The 17,065-nt window shown below is 37.8% G+C and overlaps 1 protein-coding gene across 1 annotated transcript; it reads left to right on the top strand.

Annotated features, from left to right (window-relative positions):
• Positions 1 to 434: 434 nt before the first annotated feature.
• fam78ab (family with sequence similarity 78 member Ab) lies at positions 435 to 9,654 on the top strand. The gene is made up of 2 exons (XM_051110122.1): positions 435 to 1,474; positions 6,706 to 9,654. The coding sequence occupies exons 1-2, from the start codon at positions 1,182 to 1,184 to the stop codon at positions 7,229 to 7,231; spliced, it is 819 nt and encodes a 272-aa protein (XP_050966079.1). The 5' UTR covers positions 435 to 1,181; the 3' UTR covers positions 7,232 to 9,654.
• The last annotated feature ends 7,411 nt before the right edge of the window (positions 9,655 to 17,065 follow it).

The raw sequence follows: 17,065 nt of genomic DNA, 5'->3' as shown, positions 1-17,065 counted from the left end.
CTGATTGGCTGCACCACAGAGAGCTGACCAATGAAGGTTTGGTTCATGAATATTAATTTAATCACGTGTTTGAACGCTCCAATAAGACAGCCGTAACCAAACATTCTCTAAATATTAATGAGCTCTGTCTTCGCCGTAGTAGGAATCGCAAACATGACAGCGGCATTGGCGTTCTCCAAGGTGCTTAAACGGGCAAGCACTTTTATCATCTTTCTGACGTGAATATTATTAACAATAATAATTGTTTTCCATGTCAGCGCAATATTTCCACCTGAAGCATCTTAGACGTTTGATGCTGCTTGTAATCCCTTGAAAATATATAAATATATCTCACCCAACAAACGCTTAGCATACATGCCCCATAATGCGCCCGCTTGGGAGCGGAAGTGACGCCACGGGCGCTCAGAGTAGAGCAGCTGCAGCTGATGCGGTGACGCTCACAGCGCTGCGGGACGGAGGCTGAGCGCAGCACCGGCGCGAGGATGAGGATGGATTATAACTGATGAACAGAGAAGCGCAATGATGGGCTGTTCATCACAGCATGCGTGTTCGTGACAGCGGGACTCATTTATTCACCTCTCATGTTTATTCATGTGGGCTGATGAAGTTCACCTGATGCTGAGACGGATCGTTTACTTATAAGTGCACAAGAAAGTGAGCTTCCCCCAACTGAACCTCAAGGACAAACTCACGGAATGTAAATATTCTTTGCAAAAAAATACTTTTCCAGCGTTACTTTTGATACCCAACCCGTCTATAGCAATTTTGCGCGTTTTGTAACGTTAGTTGAAGATATATTTTTTTTTTGTTTTTGCGCAGAAAATGCCAGCAGTATTCTGAGCGGGTGGATTTAACCTATTTATTTTAATCTAAAAGCACTGTTGTGAGAGTTATGACGCGGAAATGCCCGTTTGACGATGACTGGAGAACGTTATGTCTGAGCGGAACGTTATAACGGTCCGCCAATGACGGAAAGTTGACGAACATTGTTTTTATTTATTTTCTTTTGTTTTCTTTTATTGTTCAACGAAACAACGTGATGTTTTTGTTAATAAGAAACGCTGTTTTTAGCCCTGACGCGACACCGCGACGCGTCGCGTAGTGTTAGCGTTATTCTGAGGGTGTAGTGTGCGTTCTTCTGAGGGTCGGTGTGTGTGCGGTGTGCGTCCTTCTGAGGGTTCATGTTCTGCTGGCCGCTCTTGCTGCTTGTGATGGGCTGTATTCAGAGCATCAGATGCAAACCCAAGAGTTTCCGGGACAGCATCATAGTTCTGGAGGTGAACTCCTCTATCGACTCGAACCCCACTAGCATCGACGAGTCCTCCAGCGTGGTGCTGCGCTACCGCACGCCGCATTTCCGCGCGTCCGCCCGAGTTCTGGTGCCGCCGGTGGCCGGTAAAGAGAGCTGGACGGTCGGCTGGATTCAGGCGTGCAACCACATGGAGTTTTACAACAAATACGGATCCAAAGGAATGTAAGTATATCTGACATTCAACACAAACACTACATCACACCTTCTGCCTGTTACAGCTCAATACTATAATGCATGACATCAATTTATGCTGTGTGCCATACTGTATTTTTTGCCTTTCTGTTTATAATGACAGAAGGATAATAATTTACAACACTTATACAGTAGAGAAAATACAAGTTAACACTTTGTTTTACTGTTCTTGTTAAACATGTTACATGCACTTACTATAGTAACAAGAGTAAATAATTCATAATAACTAAGCCTCAGTCTTTAATTGTATAATTTTACTGTAAGAAGGACAGTGTAATCAGAAACAACTATCACATACTTTACACAGTTTATTATCAGTAATGTAATTACACAGTCATGAACACTGTCACATTGAAAAGTCAGAAGTCAGCAGTCTTCAGATGTTCAGCATTATTTATGTATAGCACATGCTCTTTTAAACTAAACTCATTTAGATGCTATCTCAGATGCTACAAGTGATTTAAATATGTCTGAATGTGTCTCAAATATGTCTGAACGCTACTGCCAAACCGCAGTGAACACATGTGACAATCAGACACATGTGCAGGAGGATCATCTTGTCGTTTTGTCTGTGTGCAGTGTACAGCGTGATGATTTGATCATGTATGTGTGTGTGGTCATGTTACATAGCCTGCATACCGTTAGAGGCTTCACTTGTCCTACTTCCTGTTGAAGAGACTACACTTTGCCCTATTTCCTGTATGAAACAAAAAATAAACCCTTCGTTGTCTTAAGATATCTGGAGACTGCACGTTCAGCCACATATTCCTGGAAACAAGAGCACAGAAATTGTCATGCGTATAAAATAAATGATGCAAAGATGTTAAAAATGTGAAAGCAGCCATTCAACATTAATTCTTTGTTTTTTAATCACTAGTTCCACTTCCTTTGTAAGTCAGTGACATCATATCCTTTATAACAGCTCTTTACGTTCTGACTGCAAAAACGTGTTTGAAAGTAGCATTTATATAGTTTCATGTTTGAACAGGACAGATTTCTATTTGGGATTTGCTTGCATCTGTTTCTTTTGCACTGTAAAAAAAAATATTTTTTTGGAAGTTGTATATAAAGCAAAGATTAATAAAAAATTATATATATATATATAAATATATGTAAAAATAAAAATAATCGTTATAATTGTTGTAATTACTTTTAAAATTTACTAGCATTGTTTCTGCACCAGTTTTTATTAAGTGTAGGACATTTTAGCAAACACGATTCCGTCTGAAGGATCTTTACATTCAAGCACAGAATCGCGTGGTAATGCTCTTGACTGATATTTCAGCTGCTGTTCTGGCCTGATAAAGCTGGTTCTGTCGAACATTTACACACTCAGGAAACAAAACACTTTCATATCTTTTCCTCTTCACTGTCTGAAGCACGTCTGATCTGCTCAAATCTCATGATTATATGAATGTCAGCAACATTAAGCTTTCATTCCAGATTATCATTTTACATTTTTTATTATTTTTATTTATTGTAATGTTTATAACTGTTTTACTAATAAAGTAAAATATATGTAATCTTTATGTAATGTTTGACATTAGGTACAATAATACACAGTTAAGCGACAGTAAATTGTTAATTTAAAGCAAGGCACACCAGGTGAATAGTGTAAAAATGTCTACTAAGGTCTCATCATAATTTTGTGTTGATTAATCACAGTACATTAAAACAATTGTTTACAAGTTTTCTGAAATTTTATGTTTCAATATCTAATTTAAAATGCACTAATATTCATAAATCTGAACACTGGATAAAGCCAACCCCTTTTCCAGAGGGGATTTTGTATCTCTCCTTTTTTTATCACCCTATAATTCAGAAAATCATCAGCCAGAAACAAATTTTTCATTTTCACTATGTTTTTATGAATAAAATGTTGTATAAATCAGTGTGAATTATATATATACAAACCCTGCAGTAAAATCCTGCAGAATATAGATAGGAACAAAACTGTGAAGTTTGGTGTATGTAAGAACAAAAAAAAACTCTTTAAAGAAATGGATTGAAACCGAAATACGCAGAGTTATAGTGCATTAAAATAAACACTTCGAAATGTACAGTCTTTTGGATTTTTCTTTCCACTAGTCCGAAAGAAGACATGATATGGAAGCAGAAAAATCTCAAATTTGACCAGTGCATAAAATAAAATATTTTTGCCTGTGTATTGCCTTAAATGGTTAATTTTTAAAGGTGAATCGACAGATGCAGGTCTGTATGAGATGTTTCCTGTCATGTGTTGAGCAGAACTGATGGTGGTGTGAGATGTAAACCGCATTGTTACTCAACGCCGGTTCTTTCCATTGGCATTGAAGTGGGTTTTGTTCCATGTTGACGTGTCTGAGATCAATCTGAACATTGTTAGTAAATGCTGTTCACATAAATTCACTTGAATTCGACCTTGAACATCTAACGTCATTTCCTTATTACGGCCATGTAAAATACCAACAGTTATGTATGATTACTAACTACCTCATTTTAACCCATCGTAGTAAGTTTGTAAGTGGCTAACTGAGTAAAATGTGTCAGCAGTTAAATGTTTTGATCTATATAAGCCATTAAATGGAAAGCTGATTTATGGAATCAAGCAAATAAAGTGATATTGCAATGAAAAACAAATACAAAAGAACATGCACTGCACACCAAACAAATATACTGAACAATGTAAGTTCAGTAATTATATATATTATATATTTAAGCTATTGAGGACACACATGAGACATGTAAACACTAAAGCTTCCTGAAAAAACAAAACAAAATCATGGCTCCCATTTGGCATTATTTAGTATGAAGATTGAGCAGTTATTTCATGAGGGCATTTGGGTACATACAGCATAAACACACACTGTCTCTCTCTCTCACACACACACTCAGAGCGTTTCTATTCTTATTCCCTTGATGATAATCAAAACCCCTTGTGTGTTCATGTCATGTGGCTCTTTCCCATGATGCTCTGCTGCTGATGCGTGAGTTCTGGGAGAAAGGTCATGGTTTTCCTGCATCAGGGAATCGATAGGCCGGGAGCTCTGCGGTTTGTCCCGCCGTCACCCGTGTCTGTGCTGATTCTGCTGTACGGTGAAGGTCATTGAGAGCGGCTGCGCTCTCAGCATCGCTGCCTTCACTGCTTAAAGGCACAGATCACACCAATCAGATGTCTGTGATCATCAGCTCACCGCCATGACACGTGTGACTATCGCTCATCTGTAAAACACAAAAAAAGAAGTTTAGCAGAATGTTCACACTGCTCTTTTACACAAAGCGTGAACTCTGCTGAGTTCAAAAACTGACAAACAATGAAGTATCATTAAAGGTGATCATAAATGTAGTTGTCATGACACAAAGGATGCTTTGTGTGTGGAACAGATGCACATTAATTCATTAATTAACGTCAAGTCTCATCCAAACAGCCACATTATGGCTTCGGAACAAATGAGGGAGTAAATGATGACAGAACTTTCTTTTTTGGGTGAACTAATTATATACTACTATACCCTTGTGTAAAAGAACACTTTAGCATACTTTTAAAAAGAGTAGTCATTACAAAATAATATACTTAGGTGCGAACTGAATGTAATGTTTTCAGACACTCAATTGTATGTTAATTGCCATTAAATGAAAATGTACATTAGTTTAAATGTGTATTAAATCCAGTTAGCTAAACTTTAGAGTGTTTTTGACCTACTTAAGTAGGACTTTAGCACATCTTTATGTGTAAGTTCATAGTTTTATTGTGTTTGAAATTTTGTTACTGCTGAATGTACTGAAAGGCATTTACAATAAACTAAAATATACATTAATGTAATTTTTATTAAAACGTCATGTATTTAAATATATTTAAAACTACACACTTATAATGATGAAATTAATCAATATCAGTCTATGTACTATTTTTTCTGTGTTAAAAAAGGGAAATAATCATGCGTTATGGATGTGACAGAAAAGGACACCATTTTTGAGAGACTACATACTTTGTAGGATTGCTGCAAATTAAAATGCACAAACCAGACACAGTAATACCCAACAAATAGAGAAGCGATGGCTCTTCACACAACATATAATTGTTACTTTATTTTAATTTTTATGTCTATTTATGAGGAATATGTACTGTTATGGACGTGACAAGCCTGAAAATAGCACTTACCAGACTATGGAAAATCATGCACTAAAAATTAAAATGCTTTAGAACTTTAAGAGAGACCTCACATGGGTATTTAAACCACTGAATGTTGACATCTGTGCTATCAGCATAGTAAAAAACTTTGGTATAATCTTTTCCATGGTAAGGTTGACATTTGCATAGAATTACCCTACAGTGTAATTGTACAAATAAGTACTGAGTAATATTAATTAAGAAATTGTACTTACTGCATAATTAAGGTTAGGGTTAGGGTTTGGTTTAGGGTTAGTTGTTTGTAATTATACAAACAACTAATCAAGTGTTACCCATTTAAATTATGTTAAATGTAATATTATACAACACACTAGTTAAAACACTAGTTAGCTAAACCTAAACCATAAAAACATTTTCAGAATAAATAAAATAAATGTTAACTGAAATAAAATAAATTACAAAAATGTTTAAATTTATGTATTAAAGTAACTAAAACAATTCAGACCTATGTAAAAGTAACAACACTTATAAAAATTACGAAAACACAACAAAATTACCAAAACAATATCTAAAATAAACATGCAAGCAGAAACTATACACATAAAATCAAATTCAAAATATTAATAAGAACTATTATAGTATCACAATGATGCTAAAATAACAGTTTAAAATAAACATAAATGTAAAACTTTTAATTTGACATTATTATAGTGTGTAATTTTTAAAAGTGTCATGAAAAGGTCTCTTTAGGTTCAGTGGTCTTCTATTTCATTAATATTTGAAGTACATTACAAGTGCACATTGAATATGATGAAGTGCACTTGTTTTCCACAAGAGCAGAGATATACAGCGTGAGTCAGATGATGATGGTGGTCACTGGAGCCGATAGTGATGTGTGTTTGTTCTTTATGAAAGGTCTCTTTTGATGGACGGTCAGACTCACATCCCCGTTCTCTGTTTAACTTCCTCTGAGTGCTGTAATAAAAAGCATCTCTCGCCTTTGGCAACTAGTGTTCTGGTTTCTCTAGAGTCAGCGCACTTCATTTAGCCCCACTGTTTTCACACTCTCATCCTCCGGTGTCTCCCGCAGGTCCAGCTGGGAGCTGCCGGATCTCCGAGACGGAAAAATCCAAGCCATCAGCGACTCGGACGGCGTCAACTACCCCTGGTACGGCAACACCACGGAGACCTGCACCATCGTGGGTCCCACCAAGAAGGACACCAAGTTCACTGTCAGCATGAACGACAACTTCTACCCCAGCGTGACGTGGGGCGTCCCGGTGAGTGACAGCAACATGCCCATGCTCAGCAGCATCTGGAGGGACCAGAGCTTCACCACGTGGCTGGTGGCCATCAACCAGGCGTCGGGCGAGATCCTGGTGCTGCAGACGGTGCGCTGGCGCATGCGTCTGCACATCGAGGTGGATCCCGACAAGCCGCTGGGACAGAGAGCCAAGCTGCGTGAGCCCATCGCGCAGGAGCAGCCGCAGGTGCTGGGGAAGAACGAAGCCATCCCGTCCAACGCCATGGTCAAACCCAACGCCAACGACGCTCAGGTGCTGATGTGGCGGCCGCGGACGGGCGAGCCGGTGGTGGTCATCCCTCCCAAATACTGAGACCCAAATGGCTCGGGAATCACTGTGCTAAACGCCGCTGCAAAAAGACAGATTGGGAATATTGCATCTCGGACCAGACGGATGGAAAGAGTGTCCGATTCACGCTGCCTTAAGTTTACATTGCTTTCACTGCAAACTCTTCGCCTTAAACCGAGTGCAATGCAGTAAACCCGCACGTCCTACCTGTCCGTAGATTTTTGCACTGGATGTGTCCCAGTTAGTAGTCGTCTAATGGGACCGCGCTGACCGCCGCTCGCCCAACCAAACGAGGACACGGTCCTTATGCATTCAGTGTTTTCAGCAGGAGCTTCAGTGTTTTAGTTTTCTGTCAACCAGCCACTTCCAGTGTGTTTTACAAGAGTCCAAAAATATATATTTTCTACTACATGTGACTTGCTGTGTCAGTCAGTGTCAAGACATCATGGCCAATCGATAGAGTTCTTACGAGCGAACGCGCAAACGATCCGTTCTGCCGGTGTTTGAATGAGATGCGTGTGCAGCGACAGGAGCGCTGAAGGCTGCATCTGCTCCTCAAATCAAACACCATCAGCAGAAGCTGCAGAGAGAAACATGTCGTTCCCTAATTAATGCGCTGAGAAACCCTAGAATGAGCGAAACTCGTGTCCAGGCCACAATTCTGCACAAGAACTAGACATGATGTACGTCAAAGGTTTGAAATAATTCCGATTTTTTCATGTTTTTTGAAAGAAGTGTCTTCTGCACACCAGCGCTGCATTTATTTGACCTAAAATGCAGTGTAACTGTGAAATATTATTACAATAATGTATAACTTTTAATCAAGGATGCATTAAATTAATCAAAAGTGACATTGAAGACATTTATAATGTTACAAAAGATTTCTGTTTCAAATAATTGTTGTTCTTTTATCTGTGACTCGTGAAAAATAACATGCATCACAGTTTCCACAAAAATATTTGGCAGCACAACTTTTTTTAACATTGATAATGATCAGAAATGTTTCTTGAGCAGCAAATCAGAATATTTGAATGATTTCTAAAGGATCATGCGACACTGAAGACTGGAGCAGTGATGCTGAAAATTCAGCTTTGATCACAGCAATAAATTACATTTTAGTATGTATTCAAATAGAAAAGAGTTATTTGAAATTGTAATTATATTTCACATTTTTTCCTGTCTTTTTGTTTAAATAAATACAGCCTTCAAAGGTGCTTTAAAAGCTTTAAAAGGAAGAACCATTTTTGGTTCCACAAAGAACCATTCAGTTAAAGGTTCTTTTTCACCACAAAGAACCTTCTGTGAAACAGAAAGGTTCTTCAGATGTTAAAGGTTCTTTAAGGAACCGATTAGACAAAAAAGGTTCTTCTATGGCATCGTGAAGCACCTTTATTTTTAAGAGTGCTGGTGAGCAGACGAGACTTATTTCAAAAACATTTTAAAAATCTTACTGATTCCGAACCAATAGTGTGTAAATACTTTAACATTTTTATAATATATTTTTTGCATTGCAGTGTTGAGAATTTGAGGTCAAATTTGCTTAACCTTCATGAAAATGCAATTAAGCACAATTTTTATCCATTCTGCAACAAGACAAAACGCACTTCAGCGCTTCCTGATGCCATTTGTTATTGATCCCATTGAAGGCCTTATTACACTGAGATGCGATTGTGTTGATGGACAGATGAGCGTTGATGATGTGATTTAGTCCAGCTGGAGTCAAACGCTGACCAGCATTTATGTGCACACGTGGATCGAACGCCACGACAGATACTGAGCTTTACAACCATCTTCATCAGCGCAGCGGTCAGCGCCGGACGCCTCCTCATACAATCAATCCAGTGACCGCATGGAAAAGACCATCATATGTGTTTTATTTCATCAGTTGCTTTTGGATGTTTGAGTTAATCTCATGTGTGTTTGATACTTTCACATGACGTGTGTGTGTTTGGATGCTTATACACAACAGGACTGAATTCAGATTTCTGAGATTTGTACTTCCAGCAGACTTATCCATCATAAGATCAAATACATTCAGTATTAAACGCTCGTGTTCATGTCAAGACTCCTCGTTTGGCTTGAAATACTGACCAGATGAGACACAGTGTGACATCTGTAGGACAATAAATCCACAATAAATCCTCCAATCATTTAGTTTTGATAGGAAATAGTTACAGTGAGTCCCTTCAGCTCCATTAGCAGCACAACATGTTTATACTGCAGTGTGTGTGTGTGTGTGTGTGTGTGTGTGTGTGTGGCGTCAGAGTGGCATTTTTGTTTTCTCTTTTCAGAAGGAACGATGGGATTTGGGGCCGTTTTATAGCTTTGACAATAATACTTGAAAAACAGAAGTGGGAAACATTTCAAACTGTGAAGATGCACATTTGTGAGAGCAAAACATTCAAAGACAGTTGAATTTTTCATGAAGAATAAAACTGTGATATTCAGCAGAGTCTCTTGTCTTTCATTCAGTGTGAGTGTGGTGTCATTGCATTTTGGTTGTTTCTGCATTTTTTATGTGATTAAAAGTCAAATATTAATACTGAAACCAACACGAGATGCAGGAGCTGCAGGATTAATAAAGATGTTTACAACCAAACACACAAATGCAAGATTGAATAATGAGAGCAAGTGTTACAGATTTATTATAGACCGTTTTCCCACAAGTTGATATGATTCTTTATGGTCTTAATGAAAAGCCTATAACATACTTTGGTTAAAATTTCTCAGTGGTCGTGTAAAACAACACCCTTTTTACCTTGTCAAAATCAGCTCTCCAGACATCAACTCGTTTTGTTGCATATTGCTTTAAATGCAAATTAGCTCTGCTTGCCCCGCCCTTCTCTTCTGTGGGGTGACGAGCCGTGCTCTGAGAGACTGTTTACTTTAGCTGCAAAACTTGCTAACTAGCATGTTATTAGGAAAGCCGATTACAAAGACGAATAAAAACCCATTATACTCACTTCTGCTGAAGGTGAAGCTGGATCACAAATGATTCGCCAAACATAGACACCTTTAGACAGATCAGGAAGCGCATTCCCTTCACAAACAAACGTAATCCACTGCGTCTGCAGCAGCTCAGATTTTGGGAGTAAATGGCGACTACTATGTTCATTATTACATCCAACAACAAAACACCTTAATTGCTTAGGAGCAATTCTTGTCTATGGAGCAGGGACGATTCAGAAGTTATTTTAAAGTCGCTTACACATAACACGTCAACGTATTTCTATATTTCATATTTCTAGGATTGTTAGGCTGCATTAATTAGGTCAACCGGAACCGGGGACACTTCTCGTAAGAAGAATTGCATCTACGTCAATATTAGTCTGTTTCTTTCTTATTCCGAGGTCACCTTAACCACCAGATCCAGTCTGTATCCAGATCAGATGGTCACTGCAGTCCCCCGGATCCAGTCCGTACCCAACCCAGACGGTGGATCAGCACCTCTACAGCCCTGAATGTCAGCGGAGACCACATCAACTAGCCCCAGAGACGGATCCCCAGTGAAGACCTTGTCACCTAGACGGCCGTCGGCAAAAGACCACGGGAACCAGATGAGTCCTCTGCGTCTGGCCAGAGGAGAACTGGCCCCCGACTGAGCCTAATTTCTCCCAAGGCTTTTTTTCTCCATTCTGTCAACGATGGAATTTTGGTTCCTTGCCGCTGTCGCCTCTGGCTTGCTTAGTTGGGGACACTTATTTTTCAAACGATATCGTATACTATTTGAACTGAACTGAGCTGGATGATGACATCACTGAATTAAATGATGAACTGCTTTTACTTGAAAATTGAGTGTTTACTGTTGCCCTTTTGCATTATTGATGCACTATTTCCTATGTAATACTATACAGCTACTTTGTCACAATTCTGTATTGTTAAAAGTGGTAGATAAATAAAGGTGACTTGACTTATTTTACGGTGGAACTGGATGTTATCCACAATTTTGAGCGCTGCACATCAGAATAGATCATGAAGTGATCAAGTGTCTTTCCATCTTAATTAAAATGCTATTTTTTAACCTTTCTATCAGTCAATGATAATTCTGAAAGAAAACGCAGACAGCACAAATCAGTGGACAAGAGCGCATCTGACTGACAGATAAATCACAAGCTCTTATATCAGTGTTGTTGTTAATCTTCTGGTTATTTTGTTTCAGTGTACAGTTTGTTAATTTTGTGCAAAGCATATGGTTAAAGTAAACATTATTCAGCTGAACTGTGCACATGTATTTTAGACCAAGGGTTTTCAAATCTGTCCTGGAGGCCCCCCTGCCCTGCAGATTTTGCATGTCTCCCTCATTTAACTCACTTGATTCAAATCATCAGCTCATTAGTAGAGACTGCAAGACCTGATTTGGGAGTGTTTAATAAGTTTTAGACAACTCATGTCCTATTCCATTCATGCAATAAACACATGTCCACTGCTGAATTGTTGGCTATGACCAATTTTACAGGCAGTGAGGACAAAATTACAATTTAAAAAATCAGAGCTACAGAAATGTATGGCAATTTTTACGAATAAAGCTTCATATTATAAGAAGGCTACTTTCTATGACCTTTATATCCTGCAGTCATGACAAATTTAGGTTCCTCCAATCTAAAAAACAAGAAATGAAAAAGAATTGAAAACAGCTGTGAGGAATTGATTCTTGGAATCGAATCCCATCAATTCCAGAACCAGAAATCGGAACTGGACTTGATTCCGAAACTCTGCTCCGGCGTCGAAACAATGGCAGTCGGACTTAGGATAACCAGGTTTTCACAACAAAACCTGCCCAACTAATACTAAAAGCTAGCCCAGTTGTGTTCCCCCTTTAAAAATTGCGTTCCGTGGGGTAAAATACAAGTTTTTGGTGAGGTTCCCCTGGTAAAATTAGCATTCCAGGGGGATAAATATCACGTTACTGGGGTCGCTTTAACTCGCAGACATGAAAAGCAACCTGCAACAACAGTGGTAAGGTAGACCAATTTTGCAGGAAAAGCGCAGACTTGGCAACACTGGTCGGACTGTTACAGCTCACTCAGGGCGGGTCTAGGGTAAGACAGCCGTGTCAATCAACAATCGTGGGAGCGGCCTTGGTCCATGTGATGTCACAGACAAGAGGCTAAGAATGGCCTGATTTGAAAAGGGGGATATTATTTTTATGGATTAAATAAAAACCACTGGGTGGATTTTTATCATTATAGGCTAGATGTGTACACACAACATGTGAATTTGCATCCGATGACCCCTTTAACAGTTTAATTCTGTTATCAGATTATATTCTTATTGAAAAATCCACATTTTTCTTGTTACAAATCATGAGATTATTGATAGTAAATAATGCTGTTGTGCAATGGTATTTTTTTTTTTTTTTTTACATATCTTGAAAAACTAAATGTTTTAAATGAAAGAAGTGAGACTAAACATGTTTAAAAGAGAAATGCCATTAATTATTAATTTTTAAAAATAATTTCACACTTTTATTAATCAAGGATGCATTAAATTGATCAAACATGACAGTAAAGACATTTATAAAGTTACAGAAGATTTCTACTTAAAATAAATGCTGTTCTTTTAAACTTTCTATTCAATCCTGAAAAAAAAAAGTGCCGCAGTTTCCACATAATTATTTGGCAGCATGGCTGTTTTCAACAGATAATAATCAGAAATGTTATTTGAGCTGCAAATCAGAATATTAGAATGATTTCTGAAGGATCATGTAACACTGAAGACTGGAGTAACAATGCCGAAAATTCAGCATTGAATAACAGGAATAAATTACATTTTACTGTATATATATTGTGTAGAAAACGGTTATTTTAAATTGTAAAAATATTTCACAATTTTACTATTTTTAATTAAATAAATGCAGCCTTGGTGAGCAGAAGAGACTTCTTTTATAAACATGAACAAATTTTGAACCCAAACTTTTGAACAGTAGTGTAGCATTTTAAAGCTTTTGGCTGTGATTGATTACAGAGATCTTCCTGTATTCATCTCACTGTAAACAGATGAACTGGAGACTGTGACGGGTTTAGATCATGTGTATCTGTAGCCAGGTTCATCACAGTCTCCAGTGGATTTAAGCATGTTTGATAATGGAGCGTATTATCCCGTTATCCGTGGATGAGGACGAGGCTTAAACTAAAGCAGGCGAGAGATTGAGAGATTAACAGACTCAATCCCAGAGCGCAGACACTCCAGCGGCGTGATGGGATTGATCTTGACACCAAACTCTGATCATCTGCAAACAAGATGAAAATACAAACTAGTGCACAGTAACTGAAGAGCAGATGCTCACAGAGCTGCAGGCGCATTTGTCTGCATTCACTGCTATATTTACACGTGTCTCTCCAGCACCTGTCTCATTCTATAAACACACATAATCTATAGGATAATAATGACAGAGAGACGCCAGACGCTCATGTGGAAAACCAAATCCTCCTTTAATACCTGAGGAACTAGAGGAAGATGCTGGTCAAAGATGAAACATCATTATGTGCCGCAGGGTCAAAGGTCAACAAGCTTAACAAGCGGAGCATCTCAACCTCATCACAGCGACAAACGCAAACAAACAAAGGTTTGAATCAGTGTCTTATTTCATGAAACCGGTTTCATTGGTTACTTGGGTAAGTTTGAGTGTAACTGGTGCAAACAGTTTTTTTCAGATTCAGATTCAAGATGATGGATTGGTTTTTATTAGCATTCACTGAAATGGTAAACAAAACTGGACCAGTCAGCTGTGAGCAAACTGCATTTACAGCTAAAAAGCATTTTAGAGACAAAATTGGAAATAATCAAAATTTTAGATATGCTTTTTGCTGCTAATTATTGATTATATTTACTTGACATGAATGATATACTTGACAAATAATATTCAGCTTTCAGTTTAAATTAATATTAAATATAAATACAAGCTTTAAAATATAGAAGGCTTTTAAAATTTTAAAACTTTCATGTCCTCAATTCTAATTGGTCAGCAGCTGGGTTTTATTCATGATAAAGCACAGCAATGACCGCTTCACCAATGGTTCTGTGTATCACTGCGCAACACCCATAAGCCCCGTTCACACTGCCAGTTACTTTTTCGTTGCATGTCACTAGACTCTGTACTGTGAAGACGCTTGTGGGCGTTTCCAGTGCTGTCGCTCTAATGTTATTGGTACAACAACTTTTTATTTATTTTTGCCTTATATTTAAGGACAGTAATAAAACAGGAAATGAAGTGGGAGAGAGAGGGGGGGCGGGATCGGGAAAAGTCCGGGACTCGAACATGGGACACACAGAGCGCAATGGTGCTGCATGTCAACGCACTGCCCACGAGGCTATTGGCGCTGACACAACAACTTAATTTAATGTGATAATTATATCCTATAAATTGTTATATACAGAACCATTTATCTGATGTAGTGATTTTAAGCTTCTTGTGTTAGGCAACATGTTGATACATACTGTTTTACAGTGGTGTAATGTCCACACTGTTATGTCCAGTCCATCCTGCTTCCCCCCTGTCCACCCTGTTACATCAATGTTTTTTTTTTAAATTAATAAAATGAGTTCAGCAATTGTAACTCATGTCTTTGTGGTCACCTGTAGGAACCTAAATGGTAAAATGTAATTATTTAAAATGTGAGAAATTCCACTGGAATTTCTTTTTATTCTAAATAAAATTACACTGTGGTGAAATTACACTGTCTTCAAATACAACTTTTTTCAATATAATGTCCGATTATGAACACTTAAAATACATTTGCATGGTAAAAAGAGGGACATTTTAGTTCTTAGAAAATGTAAATGTAACAATAATTGTGCATTCAAAACACTTAACTGAGATGAGAATGTCCTGTAACAGGGTGGACATTTAGCCCTTGTCAAGAATTCCGTGAAAAATTATTCAAGAATAATATCCTGAGCTGGACCAATATATTTTTCTTGTAGTAGCCCAATCCCTTCTTCAGATAAAATGATTACATCATAAAAAATTTAACAATTTTTTGATGAAAAGTTACCAGACTCAAATGGCCCCAGCTTGCTTAAAATTTTAAATTCAGTCAACTCAAAAAAAGTATATTCAACTTGAAATGTTAAGTTAGACAACTTAGATATTTGAGTTGATTCAACTTAAATTTTTAAGGCAGCTGGGTTACTTACCCAGCTTTTAAGTTTAACAAACACAAATATCTAAGTTGTCACTTAGTACAACTTAACATTTCAAGCTGACTAATCTTATTTGATTTGACTGAACTTAAAATTTTAAGGCAGGAGGGTAACAAATTATTTTAATCTGACTCAACAAATTGTGTTTTTTGTTTTTTACAGTGTAGTAAGAATGACCCTCCTACGATAAACTTAAACGTTTTCATAACAGAGAGGGTGAAAAGTCCCCAGATGACCTACTACTTTCACCTGGATTCTGAAGCGAAACACATGGCCACTTCACTCATGAGGCTGCGGGGGAAGAACTAAACTCTGCAGGACAGTGGCTCTCCAGAACCAAAGTTGCCCAGCTCTGATATAGAACATACTTTTTTTAACGATTGCAAAATTCTTTCAAATTCAAATGTAGTAGCTCTACTCAGACACAATTTCAAACACACTGAGAGAGATTCCATCAATATCGTTCCTCAGTGTCGTGACTCTGATATTCTCTTTGAGCAAACCATAAAGTTTAACTGTAACAACTGAGAAACTGATAGAAAAGGTAAAGTGTACAGAGAACAAAGCGCGTCAGACAGGTCTGACATTAATAAAACACCACGTCTGATCTTGTTTTCCTGGATCTGACTCTCATTATCCGGCAGGGATTTACAGAGATGATGGAGAACAAGGACGGGATTACTGAAGGTGCTTCATCATCATCATCATCAGTAAATCTGCTGCAGGATTTTTCCTGTTCTCAGTCAAACATCAGGAATGACCTGCAGCTTGTTGAATCACAGCATAGTCAGTCAGTCAGTCATGTGAAGGAAATGACAGATGAAGTGAGTGTGTAGTGTTCAGAATCTCTTCTAGAAGAATCTGGATCTGGATGTACTCGAGCCTTTTCCCTTCCACAGGCATGTGAAGAGACACTGCTGTGATGATAAGAGCCTAAGTGACTGTGACACACACACACACACACACACAGGTCTGGTCAGCTATCCTTGTAGGGACTCTTCATAGGCATAATGGTTTTTATACTGTACAAACCATATTTTCTATTGGCCTACACCTAAACCTACCCGTCACAGGAAACTTTCTGCAAAAAAACAAAAAACAAAAAACATTCTGTATGATTTATAAGCTTTTGTACCTCAATTTAGGTTCCCACCGTGTGTGCTTTCAGTTTTTTTTTTCCAAGATTTAGTTTGTTCAGATTAGGTTTTATGTAGGAGAATGCATGTTATTTTGTTATGTTCCATGCACTGCTAATTAAATTTGAATGAGAGTAGAATATAGTCAAATCATAACATTTGTAAATTTCATTCTCCTATTAATATTTTGTTAAATAAGAGATTTCTCAGTTTGAGTGTATTGAACATTTGGTAATAAAAACAATAGTTTTATTTAATAAAAAAAGAAGAGTTTGTCCGTGTTCCTTGAATGGTTGTCCACCCTGTCGTATTGGGGAATCCGCCCCTTTAAGAAAAGGCCATCCCCTTTAGTGACATCAGGACAACAGATTTTTTTTTTGTCTCTTCAGTGGCGGGATTTTCAACGTCTGAGTGTTGTAAGTTGGTGACTTTTAAATTGACAAATTTTCTTCATGTGAGTTTGCTTACTTGCTTTTCCTAAGCTTAACGTCCACCCTGTTGGCATAAAATATACCGGAAGTGATTAGAACACAGTATTTTTAAATTATATACATTTAAATATATCAAATTCTCTTCAACC

This window comes from Labeo rohita, chromosome 5, assembly GCF_022985175.1.
Source record: "Labeo rohita strain BAU-BD-2019 chromosome 5, IGBB_LRoh.1.0, whole genome shotgun sequence".
NCBI classification, from domain to species: domain Eukaryota; kingdom Metazoa; phylum Chordata; class Actinopteri; order Cypriniformes; family Cyprinidae; genus Labeo; species Labeo rohita.
This window is presented reverse-complemented; position numbering and strand designations above follow the sequence as displayed.

Excerpts from the sequence above, each read along its gene's own strand:
- fam78ab (XM_051110122.1), top strand. The coding sequence starts at position 1,182 with ATGTTCTGCTGGCCGCTCTTGCTGCTTGTGATGGGCTGTATTCAGAGC. Across the intron at positions 1,475-6,705 it reads AAATACGGATCCAAAGGAAT|GTCCAGCTGGGAGCTGCCGG; the intron begins GTAAGTATATCT and ends TGTCTCCCGCAG.